The sequence below is a fragment of the Plenodomus lingam genome (genome assembly GCF_022343315.1).
Source record: "Plenodomus lingam strain CAN1 chromosome Unknown contig_18, whole genome shotgun sequence".
Classification (NCBI taxonomy): domain Eukaryota; kingdom Fungi; phylum Ascomycota; class Dothideomycetes; order Pleosporales; family Leptosphaeriaceae; genus Plenodomus; species Plenodomus lingam.
Genome location: NW_027093935.1, coordinates 1,343,429 through 1,359,328, shown reverse-complemented (window position 1 = coordinate 1,359,328; position 15,900 = coordinate 1,343,429). Strand labels below are relative to the sequence as shown.

Below are 15,900 nucleotides of genomic sequence, written 5' to 3'. Positions count from 1 at the left end.
CCACATGGCCGGGTCCGACCATGGGCAGCCGTGGGCAGTCATGTGGTCGCGAATGAGCATATATGATCCCACAACGAATGCCCAAGGCATGCAGCGGTGAGGACTGAGGTCGACTTTGGCTTGCTGTTGGTACGCCATACCGATAGCGCTATAGCAGTCGTGCGAGGTCACAGTCCGACATCAAGACCGAGATGGAAGTCCACAAAGTAGGTGAGGGTACGTGGAGAAGGGTCATGAGGTCACAAGACAGGACATGTCCATGTCCACAACGAAAGGCCTGTCGCTCTCTTGTTTAGTTAGATGAGCGATGAGGATACCTAGCCTCCGGGTAGTAGTTACTGTAGTATAGTACTATCGTAGTATGCTGTAAGTAGAAGATAGATCCACAGTGGAGATTGCGGCGCAGACGTTCCCCGCGCTAACGGTGGGGAAGATCGGCCGCGTCTAGAAGCCGAGGGCAAAATCACGGAGAACAAAAATCATGGGGAGGTGACCAAAAATACCCAATAGACCCGCGACACCTCGACCACCTACTCTACAATACGTATCATCAACGCCCTGCGCAACAGCATCCTGCAACCCAACTATTCGAGCATGGCTACTCTCTCTCTCGTGTGAACAGTGCGTCGCCTTTGACCCCGTCTGATCGTCTTGGCGCAGCCCACACCGGCCAGACGCAGTCTTCTCTGTTCTGTTCTGATCTCGTCTGCCTTGCGCCCTCCCCATCATGTAATGACGATCTGACGAAGCCACGGTTCATCAACAAATGCCATACTATTGGGCGAACTTCAACTTCTCAACCTGTGTCTCTCTGGCTCTCTCTCTCTCTCTCTCTCTCTCTCTCTCTCTCTCTCTCTCTCTCTCTCTCTCCCCTCGCACCTCACCATCTGATGGTCAAAACGACCATTGACTAACCAAGTCTGGATTGTGCACGGCTGTGTGCACGGCTGAACAGTGCTTCTCTCTTCTCTCAACTACAGTTCTGCAACATGGTTTCCAACATGTCGTCCTTGATGGACCTCGTAGCTCAAAACCAACCAAAATTCCAAACACATCAAGCGCTGCTCATCATCGGCATGCAAAATGACTTTCTACTATCAGATGGTCGGTTGCCCGTCAACATCAAAAAGGGATTTCTCGAGCGCATCCAGACTCTCATCCCCAAGTTCCGCGAACTCAACGGGAACGTCATCTGGGTCCAAACACTGTATGAAGCAGATCGCATCTCATCAGACCCAAATACTGGCGAAGGAGATGCGCTGGTGGTCGGCGGCTTGGTCGACGGAGATGAGAGCAGCACGGAGGGAGGCGACGAGGAACCAGCCACACCCGTCAAAGAAGCGGCAAAGGATGTACCGCCGGCACAATCAAGATCTTCAAAACACAAACAACGCGCCCTGGATCTACTAAAACGGGTTTCGGCACGAAGGAAAAATATCCCCCAGGAAGTCGCAAAAGCCACGGCCGAGGAAGATGACGAGTTATTCCTGCTCAAAAGCGAGAAGAAAACGCCGGCGTGTGTACCCAACACGTTGGGTGCCGAGTTCGCTGATGTGATTGCGAGACAGTTTGAGCTGCCGGCTGACAGTGTGATCCGCACGACGAACTACTCGGCTTTTCAAGGCACCAATCTTCTCATGACACTACGAGCAAGACTCGTGACCGAGCTTTACATTTGTGGATGCATCACGAACGTGTCTGTGCTTGCAACTGTCATTGACGCGGCACGCCATGGCGTCAAGATCAACGTGATACAAGATTGTCTCGGATATCGCAAGCAAACCCGTCACGAGCTTGCTCTCAAGCGCATGGACGAGTTCTTCGACGCATATCTAGTCAACAGCGAAGAGATCATGGCCCGGCAACCTCCACTGCCTCAACCTGCCCCATCGTCCCCATCAAACGGCTCAAAGAATGGCTCAAGAGGCAACGAAAAATCCTGTGATCGAACGAGTGGTAGGCTGTCGCAAATCGAGGAAACGCGACCAACATCCCGCACTGCGAGCCCAAGATCGCCTACCGCAAAGGTACTCACTGGCAAACAGCGCACTCTTTCCCTAGTATCAGTGGCTGAAAATCGAAAAGCCGCTCAAAATACTGGTGCCACGACAACCAACCCCACAACAGAGGTCCAGATTGAACCGAGTGATAAGGACTTTGCAGACATGTTGGTAAAGGGTGCGACGGTGCCGGGTACGCAAGAAAATGAGGCAGAGCCCGAGAAGCCGAAGCTTGTACAGACCAAGATACGTATGCGGTCGAAGGAGAAGAGGAAGAAGAAAAGAGAAAAGGAAAGAGAGGAAGCTCCATCCAACGACAAAGCTGAAACGGGAGGTGCAGACGGCGAACTTAGTGTACCAGCGGCAAATGGTTCCCCTATTGATTCACCTACCACGACGACCGCCAAATCACCCCAGGCAACCACTGACTCGCAACGGACATCATGGATTGCAAAAGCGGGGAGTGTGATGGATCTCCGCGAGAAGGGGAATAGACCGCAATCTCTGAAGAGCGCGGCTTCTGTACCTGTATTGTCTAACAAGAACGAGGAAACGGACAGGAACCGGTTGTCCGATCTTTCGGGCCGTGTGCGTTTGTCGTTATCTAGGGCGCCCAAATCAGAGTCTTCTGAACCAAAGAAGAGTGCGGGGACTTCTTCTACGAAAGGCCCTATTACACTTGCATCTACAAAGAAGGGGGAGAAGCAGGCTGATCAGTCTGCCTCCAGCTTGAAAGAGGAGTCTCCATCAGCAACCCCTGCACCCATGGCAGAGACTTCTGTAAAGTCTGTCGATGTGGAAGAGTCAAGGCAAGGGTCCTCAATACTCTCGACGCCAACCGGTACGCCGAAAGTAAAAGGCTCGAAACTACCCTCTCTCGCTACCTTGCCTGTGTTAGGACCTGACGATACAATCGGTGAAGGCGATTCTCATATTATATACGACTTTTTCCCTCCAACGCTCTGTGATCCCATTGGCTCATCTTATCCTCTGAAAGACCACATTTTCAAACAACTCTTCAATGAAGTCCAATGGCAGAGGATGTTGCACCAACAAGGCGAGGTCCCGCGTCTTGTTTGTTGTCAAGGTGCTTTTGGAGACGATGGTTCTATGCCAGTGTACCGACATCCATCCGATCAAACACTACCGCTCCTACACTTTTCGCCCAAGGTGCAGCTCATCCGTCGACGAGCAGAGAAGATTGTCGGCCATTCTCTGAACCACGTATTGATACAGCTGTATCGATCAGGCAGCGATTACATTTCTGAACACTCGGACAAGACGCTTGATCTCGTGGCCGGGTCCTCCATTGTCAACGTAAGTTTCGGTGCTCAACGTACCATGCGGCTACGGACGAAGAGAGCTTCCATCCATCCTACGGCTACGCCCAACAGCTCCCCAACCAATCCATCAGATTCGACAAAGGAACGTATAACGCAACGCATACCCCTTCCTCACAACTCCCTCTTCACCCTCGGTCTCGGAACCAACGCTTCCTTCCTCCATGGCATCATGCCAGATAAGCGTGCGCCGTGCGACCGTAGTCCTGCTGAGCTGGACTACGATGGGATACGCATCAGCCTTACTTTTCGCCATGTCGGCACTTTCATCGATGCCAGTGAAACCATCATTTGGGGGCGCGGCGCAACATCCAAGCAGCAGCGCGATGCAGCCGATGTCATCAATGGGGACGCCGAGGAAAGCGAGAAGCTAATTCGAGCCTTTGGGAAAGAAAATGCCGGGCTTGCCCAAGGTAAAGACGCGTGGCAAGACTGCTACGCTTCCGGAAGCGATGTTTTGCACCTACGCTCTGTACCCCAAGGACACGCTTTGCCCCTGCTATTCCTCTCCGGCAACGAAATCGAGGACAAACAAGTCCAGATCTGCCTCGCCGAGGCCAAACTCAACGTCACCGTCATTCCCGCTCCTGCACTCGACTCGACAACGTATGACAACGGCACACGCACCGTCTTGTTCAGAGACACCGATCCCCATCACACAGAAGTCCTCTCTCCTTCCTCCATCCTACCCTACATAGACCGCTACCACCCACTCGACACATCCCCACACAGCCGCCCCTGCACCGCCCGCGCCCACGCCCTTCTTCATACCATCAACGCCCTCCTCACTGCACACCGCGCCAGCCACACCTGCAATCTAGCCATCCACCTAGCCACGCTCGAAGAACAACTCTCAACGCACTCGGGCCCCTTCATCGCAGGCCCAAAATTCAGCTTCGCGGATGCGGCCGTCTGGCCCGTTCTTCACGCTCTGGCTCGTGCTGGTGCGGATCGTGCCGAGGAGGGCGGAGATGGGATGCCAGGGGCTGGGTTTTTGGGGTTTCCCTGTTTGGAGGAGTATTATAGGGGGACGTGGAGGAGGAAGGCGTCTGTGAGGAAGGTTGAGGAGGGGTTGGTGGAAGTGGGGAGGGAGGGTGAGGGTGAGGATGTGGGTGCTGGGATGGAAGGGCGGGAGGGGGAGGGTGGGGTTGAGGACAAGGCGAAGGCGAAGGCGGTATGAGATGGGGTGGAGGATTTCAAAAGTCAAAACGTATTATCCCAGATTTATCAGGTATTATTGTTGCTCATGGGTATGCTGGTAGTGTTTGGGATTTTTTTTTGTTTCGGTGGTCTGGTTTGTTGGGTGGTTTGCTATATCTCGTTTCGTATCGTATACGGTCATGAGACTTTTGTATCTTGTAGGGTATCTTATACATGACGTAGCTTGTATCGTAGCTTGTATCGTAGCTTGTATCGTAGCTTATATTGTATGTAGTCTCTTATGTGATATACTAGGACATGTAATCTGCTATATGGTATTCATCCTTGAGTGCACAGTCTTTACTATTGGCTTTTTGCCATCTTCTCTCTACTATCTGCTTTCTGCTATTCCATCACCCCAATCTAGTCTAGCGATGTCTATTTAAGGAATCTCTCAAATCTCAAAGTACACTCCTCGCCCTGTGATAGACTAGGGTTTTTTTTTTTTTTTTTTTTGCGAGGGGTGTGGGTGTGGAGTTTACTTTTGACTATTTCTTATTCACATTTTTACTTTCCCTCTTCCCTTTTTTTTCCTCTTCCCTTTGTTCTTCTTTTCTCCCGTCTGTTGTTTTTACTCTTCCCTTTTTTTTTCCCTCTTCCCTTTTTTCTTCTTTTCTCCCGTCTGTTGTTTTTACTCTTGCCGTTTCCAGTTTCTTATCTCCCTATTTCGTAATCACGCTTCTACTTTACCTATTTACTTTTTAGTTCTCTCTTATCCTTTGTTTTTTTGCTTTTCCTCTTTTTTCCCTCTGCTTTCCCTTTGGAGATTCAAGTAGCCCTGGTGTTGCAACGGGATTGTACTGCGAGATGAATATCGGGGTTGGCGGGGGTGGTGGAGGTGATGGGAGTGAGGGTGGGGGTGTTTGAGTATGTGTGCGTGTGGATTGGAGTGTATGCTGTAGTGCATGTATGTATGGATGTTTATGCATAGGATACTGGGTTGCTTATGTGGAGATATTGGGGGGTTGCGTTGGGAATCGTGTCAATCACCACTCCAACCTCCCTGTCGCTAAACCCAAACTTCAAGTCGAGGCGAGTTGGGAATTTCACTGGGTAATAGGGATGCTGGGACTCTGGGGCGGTGTATTTTAGGGGTGCGATTTATCGGTCCGAGTATGAGTTGATGTCCCGTATACTGGGGAAGTTGTTGCGGTACTGGCGTTTTGTGGGAAGGGTTGGGATGGGTCGGATGGCTGCATATTGCTGTGGGGTTGTGCGCAAGGGATGGAGGCGGTTGGAGTTTGTGTTTGTGGGTGATGATGGTATTCATTTGGGGGATTTGACGGTTGGGATGTTGGAAGGTGTATGAGGACATTGAGATGTAGGCAATATTATCGTGCGGATAAGAATTGGTATGAGATTCTGCTCACTGTTGAGTCCAAGGTCTACCGTGTATCCTTCCGTCTCCAACCTCAGCGTAATGGCAACATATCTCACTGAGCTTGCTCTAAAAAACCGGCTCCAAGTTGTGCAATATTAACTTGTCTTGTGGGTCCGTTAACTATCGTTTCATGTCCAGCAATCTGCAGACTGCAAGCACTACCCGAGCAGCGCAAGCCACAATCACCGCGTTGATAACAAGAAACGTTTCAGTAAAGAATTAAGATTCATAAAATTAAAGTCATGACGTAGGGTCCGTAACGAAAGTGTAGCTGCCCCAGCGCGGGGAGCTAGCATTTCATCCCCTGATCAACATCTCAGCTCCAGCTCCTCGCCTGGCAAAACCATATACAATCTGAATAAAGTATGCGCAAATAATCTCCAATCTGCCTCAGCATGAGACACCTCAGAGCAATGAGAAGTTACTGCAACCACAATCCCCCAAGGCCATCTTAGTACATGGGGTCAGCGAAAGCCTTGACGGAAGCGGTGCATACACCATCTACGCAGTATCCGACAGGAGTGATCCATCCCCAAAATTCTGTCCGTCGTTAGAAAGATGTTTTGCGATGGTAAATTCATCGTGGAAAAGACCTACCAAGTTGTTTACCGTTCGAGAAGATTGCTTGAGCCATGCCGGTGATGGTGCCTGAGCAGGCCTGAGTACCAGTGATGTAGGTGCACGTGATCGTGAAGGGAGCGGTGGCCGTCAGGGTAGGTTCGAGATTGCCGTAGCAACGACCATGGTCACACCAAGCCTCAATGGTGGTGACTGCACCATATGAAGCACCGTCGACGAGGAGGTTTGCAATCGTTCCGGCAACGGAGATGCTGCACTTGTAATCAAAACTGCAAATACCAGACACTGTCTGTTGTTAGTCGCTATTCGTGTTCAAGGATGAAGAAGCCACTCACTGAGCCCGTATACGGCACCAAGAACGCCGGACATGGTCTGGTCAAGCACGGGTGGAAGAGCAGGCAAGTTGGTGAGCGAAAGGACACCCTTTGCCGCAGGGCCAGCGAATGACGACGGGTACAAGCTCGTGTACGCGGCGGAAGCCGTGGAAGTAACGGTAGTAGCCGCTACTCCAGTGGTTGTGGTAGAAGATGCCTTGGCCGTAGCGACGGTGCCTAAAGATGATGTTTTAACGAGGGTTGAATAGGGTTGAGCCAGTGTTGCGACTGCAACAGAAGATGTCTTCTTCGTACCAGCAGATGAAACTTTGGGGAGCGTACCTCCAACAGCCAAAAGAGTCGAAGAACCAACCGCGACACCGAGCAGAGGACCGCTCGAAGTACCCAGGTTCAGATTAACACCGAGACCAAGGAGAGCATCACGACTCTCGATCTTCTCGGCAACTGGAGAGTCAACGATTGGAGCGGCAGCGACCAACCCGCTGAAAACAGTGATGATACTGAGGAACTTCATCTTGAGTGATTGACCGGGGGAGCAGGCTCAAACAGTGAGTGAATGATGCTAATGAGAGCGAGAGATCAAGAGCGAAAGTCAAGCTGAGAAGCTGGAGCTGAGGATGCTGAGGATGGTGATTTCCATTCCACAAGGAATTGCCTGGTCTTTATACAAAGCTCGCGATATCAAATGTCCCTACGTCGGGTCCCTGAACATGGTTCCTGGTGGCAGAGCTTGGTGTTGGTTCTCGAACGCGGGACTGAACCATCCCGAAAGCCTCGTTTGTACCATATCCCTGATCACAGCCCCTGTTCTAGGACCCATATCTGTAAGTGATGTTGGAGTGTACCACCAAACAATCTCATGCACGCCATGTCCGCAGAAGCCAGCCTGCTTTGGGCATAAATGCTGCCTGATTGGCTCGGATTCCATCTACGGGTAGTTACCTCACACCTTAAAAGATTCCAATTATCGGGTGCAATCTTCCTGTCAGCGCGCACTGACGGCACGACACATTGTAGGCTCGATCGAGAATACTTGGGTCAAAACTGTCGAGGGACTTGGCATCTCCTGCGGCTTGAAACATCGCACTCGCTGTATGCTTGGACAGCCTCGTCTAGTTAACGTTCGGATAGGAAGCCAGAGCTCAACCACCAGCCTGGATACAGGTCTCATGGATGGATCTAGATCGGAACAAGGTTTGGGGTTAGCGCCATACACCAGACGCCTCGATGTATTCTTCGCTGATTACTCCAGTAGCGCACACTTAATCATCCTAGTAGTCCTTGGATCTTGATTCAGAAGTGATCTCATCATACTCCTGTGAACTGTCGAGGAAAATACCTAACACCTCATCGTCGTTAGACAGGCTGAAAGCGATCTTACGAGAGTTCCTCAAATGAAGGCTCCGACCGAGTAATTTCAAGACAGTACTATAACTATATTCTGGTTCGAACTACAGTCCGTGCTGTGTCGAGTCACTGTCTCCCTTGATGGCCGACACTTGCTGGTCCCTGCATCAGCATGCGCGCCATGTATCTCTGTACAACAACGTATGCGATGGGGTGATGAAGCATAATGTAGTTCACTTAAATCATTCTGAGGCCCTGAGTGCAAGAGGGTTTGTGATGAGCGAACAACGGTGCCTGTTCACGCAGGAACCAGACCATCAGGACGTTGGCCTCACCCATCCAGGGCCCACCTGGTCGTCATGACAGACGGACAGGACGTTATGATTAACGTACCTTGGAACGGGAGTGCACGTTTCGATCTTCACAGGGGTTCTTGATTAGGAACTGACTGATCGCCATTCCAAGATGGGCAAGCGGCGGGGTACCCCGAGCCAGGATAGTGAAAGACTGCGACTGAAAGCCATGCAGATGCAGGGTCTACCCCGATCTGGATCCTGATCACCCGATGAGTAGGTACCATACATGAATATAGCGAGGTACTTCCGGGAGCTATACTTGCACCCGCAAGAGACGGGTTGGCAGCCATAACATGTACCTACTCGTGGGCATCCCTCGTGGCTGCACGGCATATGTATAACAATGTCTCTAGCCAAATGGGCCAACTAAACGCTAACCATGTTTTCCAGTGCACCTACACCATCGTCATTGCACCTGCTCCCAACTGAAAGGAGGCTTCCGCAAAGCACCGGCGTTCCGCTTGGACAAATATTTGGCAGCGATATTCTCCGATCGTCAGATTCAGGTGAGAGTGAGCACTATCAAGCACGAGGCCCAAGGTATCGGGGGACGGTGCTATGGCCATCAATACTTGCGCTCTTGAACTTAATGAGCAGGAAGGTGCCGGGGGCCTGGGTACCATGATTACTACCCCATGGGGCATGACAGCAGTGAACGCGTAGGATGACTTATCAGATGTGGACTCGATCCAACTGGCTCGAACTCTCTGATTTCACGATGTTGCTGGATCGAGGCCGCGGATATCTGACAGAAGAGAAAGCTTGGTCGGATTACCGACATCTAATTCTACAGCGCGACCATTAAAGCTATGGGAGTATTATGGGAGTATTACACAGAGTACAAAACCAGGTCAGACTACGAACCATCACCAGGAGCATACAATTCTAAACCATCCGTCCCATCATCGCACACTCCAAAGCGGTCCTCGAGACTCATACCTGGCTCCCCATCCCGAAAACAAGCTGTATTAGCTGTCGCATACTTCCTTAGTGCGCTCCAATCTTTGCACTGATGAATCTGTCCATTTCCAGACATGCCATCACCAATGCCATATAGCGGAGTATCATCCGCATGGCACATGATATGCTGACGTAAGGCGTCATAGCAGTGAAGTGCATGAAAGATTGGATACTTGAGCTCTGTCTTGCGATGCAAGGCAAGCATGGTTGATCTCACAATTCGCTGTACAATGTTAGAATGTCTATACAAGATGGTACTATGGCGGTATACTTGCTAGACAGTGAAGTTGATGGTAAGCTTGCAGAAGGTATAATCCCTTTGCGGGTTGTCCTGGAACATCCATCGATGCAGTCCACTGGGAGTCAATCGTCAGTTTTTAAGTCATTTCGATGGGTGCAAGACAGGACTTTGCTTACATTGTTTGCAGCTGCCCACTCATGGTCCACAGCAATGTGTCCATGCGCAGTGTTGATATTGTCCCATAGCGTATCTGCCCAAGTGGCATTCGGTGCACCCCATGGCGTTTTCCAATGAAATGGCACATAGGCTGTAGGCAGATTTTCTGCCCTTGCAACTCCAGCTGGTCGGTCATCGGTGCCGACAGACGCAGCCGTCACATTGAGGGTAGCGACTCCAGAATCGGGTGTCTCCATCGCCATGGTCCTTGCGGCACGCCACAGATGGATGGAAAAGAAGAGAACGCATATGTTGGTCAAGGAGACTACTGCGAGGAGTGCAGCCCAACATGTGCGTGAATAACGCGACCGTGAATCATGGACAGTGACTGGCGTTAAAGTGTGGTGGTCGGCCGACGCCACCAGTTTGTACTGGCTGGTCATTGCGTAGTGGTGATATGGGAATTGTATGAAGAGCCTCGGGAAGTGTTCTACGAACACATGGCAGCAGCCCCGTCTGTTATTACTGCGACATGAAGGGGTACTTCGTCTAGAGGAGCCTCGGATGCGCGTGCCCCAGACCTAGCCTACGATTAAGGTTCATTTGGTGGGCCCGAGAGGGTGTGGCTGCCGCATGCTTAAACTTCCGATCGTCACAATAGCGAGGCTTGACTTAGCCAGATCGGCCCAGCCTCTTCGCATCTTTCAGGGGACAATTCTAGATCGAGGGCAATGGCAGTGCTGGAGGTCTGGACAAGTTCAACTTAGAGTTTCGATTTTGGCATCTACCGGTAACCGCCGCTAAATGGGTATGTGTTCCCGAAACATGCAAGCCTGGCCATGGACTTCGTGAATCGTTGATCCGCGCAAGGTCTCGGAAAATTGTGGGAGCCATCCAAACTACTGGTCCTAGGTGCCTTGTTGGACAGGTACGGGAAGACTTGTATAAGTGCACTGTTAGACCTTGTTGTCTGAACTTCATCCAGCATCCAACATTCTCTCGTTTCTTGTTGGCCACCCAAGATGCCTTCTTACACATACATCAACCTCGACTCGTGCTTTGCTACTGGCATCGTACTCGTTGTTCTTTCTGTACTAACGGTTGTCTTGAGACTATTCCTGCGATGGAGGTCTTCAAACAAGCTGAGAGACGTCATCTGGAGCAAGCATATTGATGATCTCTTCTGCGTTCTTGCACTTCCACCAACAATCGGTGTCGCAATAGTGATGATCTATGGTAACCAATGGGCGCGCTGGGCTGTTTTTCAAACTCCCAACTGACGATTATGTTTAGGGTCTAGTAAAGGCGTCTTCGGTGGTCACAATGATCCTACTCACATTGAGGGATGGATCTTCAGCACTACACCAACCCTGGTAATTTTGGAGAAGGTTAGTCTCAACGCGTGCTAAATCGTTCAAGTCTACAGCAGCTAATTCCTATATAGATGGTGTACATCATCTTCATCATGCAGCCGCTAGCTCTTGGCTTCATCAAGCTAGCTTTCCTGTTCTTCTACCGACGTATCTTTGTGTTCCGCTCGTTCCAGATAACCTCGTTGATCTTCGTGATCCTCACAGTCATGTGGATGATAGCCTTCTTCCTTGGCTTCATTTTCGACTGTCGTCTGAACTTCTCTGCCAACTGGGGATCGCTTGCTAGCATTGGCGAAAACTGCCCCTTTGGATTTGAGGCGACGATTGCCTTCACAATCACGGATGCTATCTTTGATTTGTGTATTCTGGTGCTCCCATTGCCCTGGGTCCGTACCATCAATGTCGTACAGCTGTGGCAGCTTTACTGATTCTACCATTAGATCTGGAAGCTCCAAATGCCCAACACCCGCAAAGTTCAGTTATGCGGTGTGTTCCTGCTCGGAGGCTTCGCCGTCGCAGCCGCCATCATTCGCATGGTTATTTGTATCGAGCAAAACACGCCTAGCAGTATGTGTCGCCTACTCAATCCTGTTCAGAACTTTGCTAACTGCGTATTCCAGATGCTGTGGATCAACAATACATCATGGGCATGCCCACTTGGGACATCATCGGCATCACCTCCCACGGTCTCTACTGGACCGTAGTCGAGACCAACGTTGCCCTTATCGCCTGCTGTCTCCCCACTCTTCGACCCATCCTCAGCATGGCAGCTTTCGGCACCGTCCTCGCTTCATTTGGATCCTTCCTCCAGGGTCTTGGGTCCAAGATGGGCTCCAGCAAGGGAACTACGCAAAACTCTACCGGCTCAAGTGGCACCGGCAAGTTCAGCAAGTTCTCCGCTGCTTCCAAAAGCAGTGTAAGCAAGAAGAAGAAGCGCAACAACGACTCCCTCGACGATACCGCCAGCGATGTCAGCCTCGTTGAGTTGGAGAAGTCTAACGGTGTTCGGGTCGCGCACGGGGTGGCTGTCTCGCACGAAAATTACAATGCATTTGACTTGGAGTTAGAGGAGAAGAAGTACTCGGGCAACGATGCTCGTACATCTGCCGTGTAAGATCATGTAGAGGAAGTTTTTGTGGAGGGTTTGTTATTGCATTTGCAAAGCAAGCGAGTCAGCAATTCTATGATTCTAATTTGACCGCTATTACCTACCTGACGACGAAACGATTACATAGTAATTAATACCTATTACTCTCCAAGCGCCTTCAAGTTTTCTATCTCGAGTCCTCTCTCCAGAGTCCTCCATTTTCCTTCCGTGCAAAGAGGGTCGATTAGGTCACAGCTTACAATTCGTCGTTGCAATGACATCATGGGCGTCAATTAAACATCGACCTACCTGTAGTTAGTGCAGATGCTGGCGTTCCCCTAATGTATACAAAGTGTGTCGCGCTCGAAGCTTAACCACTCAATCCTACTCAGTTGTCATGTATTAGGTTCCATGGCCTGTAATACTACTATCATAGGAGCTACGTATAGGGGTGGGTATGCTCTTTCGAGGGCCGCTGGTCCAGATTTACTGAGTATTTTTGGTAAAGAATCCAATATCGATATCAAAACAGTGTATCCTGGCAGGGTTTATCGACTGCGCATATGGTTTATAGTGAGCGCAGTATGGTAGTGTGCTTACATTTTATCCCTCGAAATTTAGGTAAGTAATGTCATGATAGACGATATTTGTCTCCATCCATCTAGCGTACGGTAATATTTCAGTACTCCTGAACGCAGGGTCACTAGTGGATATCAAACATTCCGAAATTATAGCTTCCAATCAACATGACAAACTGGGTGTCCTTCCTTTGCGCATGGTCTTTCTCTCTCTAGATTAGTCTTCGGAATTGATTTGCCTGCATCTGCCTAAGTTTACCTTTGACCTCTTCCAGCTCATTAAGAGCTTCTAGATAACTTTTAGTACCTTCCAAAGCTATACTTTGGTACACATGCAAGACGCAGCCGAGAACCAGCCATTCCAGTAGCATATATGCTGGTAACTTTGTTGGCTCTCCTATACCTGGTGCCCAATGAATACATGTGCCTTAGCGTCGGGTCGAACATGTTCGATGGCACTTGCACATATGTAGTTAGCTGACCGATGTGCATGCAATGAGTCTGGGAGGGGCTGGAGACAGACGTGGTGGCATGTCATATGACCATGGGTTTAGCGTCGGGCGACTTAGGCTTTACTCCAAGTGGTTAGAATATCCCTGTAGGTTCAAGTCCACGTTACAGCAGCAAATTTTTATAGTTATATAAACTAGCCTATAGTTAAGTATAAATTAGGGTAATTTAAGTAAGTAAACGTAGTTTTTGTTACTATCTTTTTTAAATATATTCTAAACCTATTCTTAATAATATATAGGCGTTCCTAAATACTATACTAGAGTTTAGTATAGTAGTACTAGACAATATATCTAAACTAGATAGTAATATTAGAGATAAATTTAGGCAACTATATAAAGTACTAGAGGAGGATAGTAGTAGTAGTATTAAGGAAGTAAGTAAAAGTAAATAGAACAAGTTTAGAATAGGTTAGTAATATATTATAGGGGTATAATATATACCTTACTTATAGTAATAGTTAAGGACTACTACTTATACTAGTAATTATTAAGCATGCAGCTATTCTCCTAGCATACCCTTAATTATATAGCTAAGGGTATAGGTATATAATACTAGTTTAGCAATATAAAGATAGCTCTTACCTAATAAGAGAAGAGGTGCTTATATAGGCTACATAGGTAACACGTTAAGAATATATTCTTAAATTATTCTAATTCTAGCAGGTATAATACTCCTGCTAGTCTATCTATCTTAATAGGCCTATAACTTTACTATTCTTTAATAGCTAGCTAGCAAGCTAGTATAAATACTAATACTCTAGGGTAAAAGTGTATAAGTATCTTAAGAACATATTATAAATATATTCTTATTACGTTATTAATAATATATTATATAATTAGATCTAAACCTTAAAAAGTATAGTACCTAAGAAAATTTTATAAAGAGAACTATAAATAAGAAGCTATTATTATAGCCTTATTAAGCGCTTCTCTTTAAGGATTTATAAGGACTACTAGGTGTCTTATTATCCTATAATAAGGACTATAGTAAATTAGGTAGGGAGCAAAACTTAAATATATTTAAAACGTGTTAATAATAAGTTAGTAAATTATAGAATAGGCTTAACTATATATTAGCTATTAGAACTATAGCCTAATATCTGCTACTAGGAAAAAATATTATTTTAGTTAAGTACTACTAGAGGTAGACTCTATATATCTATAAGGTCTTCTAACTAGGGAGATATTAAATCTTTCTAGTAGTCCTGCTTTATATTCTATAGTTAAGCTATAGTTAAGCTAGATAAAGAAGTATAGTAGGTATATTGTAACCTATTCCTAATATATTCCTAATATATTCTAGGCGTTAATTATCTATAAAGGCAAGGATCTCTATTTAAAATCCTATATAAAGTTACCTTCTAAGTAATTATACTAATAGATATAGTAGTAATACCTTTTTTTACTATTATTTCTTTTAGTATACATATATATATACCTCCTCCTCCCTTAACACTATCTAATAGTAATATTAAGGAAGTAGTAAAGGTGTTATAGCCTATGCTTACTCTATAGCTTATATAATATAAGTTATTTACAACCTGTTATAAATATGTTCCTAACTTATTATAGCCTAGTTCCTAAACTTAACCTAGCTCTAAACCTATCTTTAACTTAAAGGTTTCTATTCTATTAAAGAAATATATATTAGCTTTATAAATAAAGATAAAATCTTATATATTATAAAGTGTAAAAAGCTTCTATAGTTCCTATTTAAGAGTAGCCTTAGAGGAGTATACTATAAGTAGAGGATAAAGTATTAGGATCCTAAAACTATACGTGGTATAAGAGAACAGGTTTAGAACACGTTGCTAACACGTTACTATAGGCGTATATATAGCAAATCTTTATATTAAGCTTAGGTAACTTAATTATTTACCTTTTTAAAGAGTAGGTATTAATTCTATTAGATTAAGATATATTCTAGATAGATATGTTATATAAGAGGTTATATAGGGCATAGGTAGAGATTCTAATAGTAATCTTCTACCTATAGGAAAAGAAGCGTACGTATTAAGAATAGGTTTATAACATATTTCTAACACGTTATAGTTATTACACTTAGCTAAATTATTATAGATAAGGATATAACTAAGATATATTAAGTTACTATTACTAACTTCTTTTAGAAGTGTAAAGCACTTATAAAAAGATAAGTATTATAGAGGTATATTTACTTATAGGGATTCTATAGGACTACTATTAATATGTGTAATAAGTAGATAATAGGCAAGTTTTATGGCGTACTGCAACATATTTATAACGTGTTTCTAACTTGTTTCTAGGACTTAGGCGCTATCTCTAGTTAATTAATCCCTATAAGCGTAACTAGCGCTAGTAACTTTAATCTTATATAAGATTTTGTTAAGTATATCTATAAAGAAGTATTTATAAAGCATATAAAAGAGAGCTAGATAATACTACCTCTTTATATCTAAGTAAATTACTACAGGCA

General features: G+C 46.7%; 6 protein-coding genes across 6 annotated transcripts; 2 read left to right on the top strand and 4 right to left on the bottom strand.

The window, feature by feature from the left end:
* Positions 1–989: 989 nt before the first annotated feature.
* Positions 990–4,520, top strand: IAQ61_003918 (uncharacterized protein; the record flags this gene model as incomplete). The annotated part of the gene is made up of 1 exon (XM_003837436.2): positions 990–4,520. The coding sequence occupies one exon, from the start codon at positions 990–992 to the stop codon at positions 4,518–4,520; it is 3,531 nt and encodes a 1,176-aa protein (XP_003837484.2).
* A 1,852-nt stretch (positions 4,521–6,372) lies between these two features.
* IAQ61_003917 (uncharacterized protein) lies at positions 6,373–7,349 on the bottom strand (the record flags this gene model as incomplete). Its single annotated transcript, XM_003837435.2, has 3 exons — positions 6,373–6,461; positions 6,519–6,785; positions 6,836–7,349. The coding sequence occupies 3 exons, from the start codon at positions 7,347–7,349 to the stop codon at positions 6,373–6,375; spliced, it is 870 nt and encodes a 289-aa protein (XP_003837483.2).
* Positions 7,350–7,526: 177 nt separating this feature from the next.
* Positions 7,527–7,763, bottom strand: IAQ61_003916 (uncharacterized protein; the record flags this gene model as incomplete). The annotated part of the gene is made up of 1 exon (XM_066096142.1): positions 7,527–7,763. One exon carries the CDS (start codon positions 7,761–7,763, stop codon positions 7,527–7,529), a length of 237 nt encoding a protein of 78 aa, XP_065954018.1.
* Positions 7,764–9,394: 1,631 nt separating this feature from the next.
* On the bottom strand, positions 9,395–9,703 carry IAQ61_003915 (uncharacterized protein; the record flags this gene model as incomplete). The annotated part of the gene is made up of 1 exon (XM_066096141.1): positions 9,395–9,703. The coding sequence occupies one exon, from the start codon at positions 9,701–9,703 to the stop codon at positions 9,395–9,397; it is 309 nt and encodes a 102-aa protein (XP_065954017.1).
* Positions 9,704–9,861: 158 nt separating this feature from the next.
* Positions 9,862–10,338, bottom strand: IAQ61_003914 (uncharacterized protein; the record flags this gene model as incomplete). The annotated part of the gene is made up of 1 exon (XM_003837434.2): positions 9,862–10,338. One exon carries the CDS (start codon positions 10,336–10,338, stop codon positions 9,862–9,864), a length of 477 nt encoding a protein of 158 aa, XP_003837482.2.
* Positions 10,339–10,917: 579 nt separating this feature from the next.
* Positions 10,918–12,382, top strand: IAQ61_003913 (uncharacterized protein; the record flags this gene model as incomplete). Its single annotated transcript, XM_003837433.2, has 5 exons — positions 10,918–11,131; positions 11,189–11,283; positions 11,340–11,654; positions 11,709–11,835; positions 11,889–12,382. The coding sequence occupies 5 exons, from the start codon at positions 10,918–10,920 to the stop codon at positions 12,380–12,382; spliced, it is 1,245 nt and encodes a 414-aa protein (XP_003837481.1).
* Between the last annotated feature and the right edge of the window lie 3,518 nt (positions 12,383–15,900).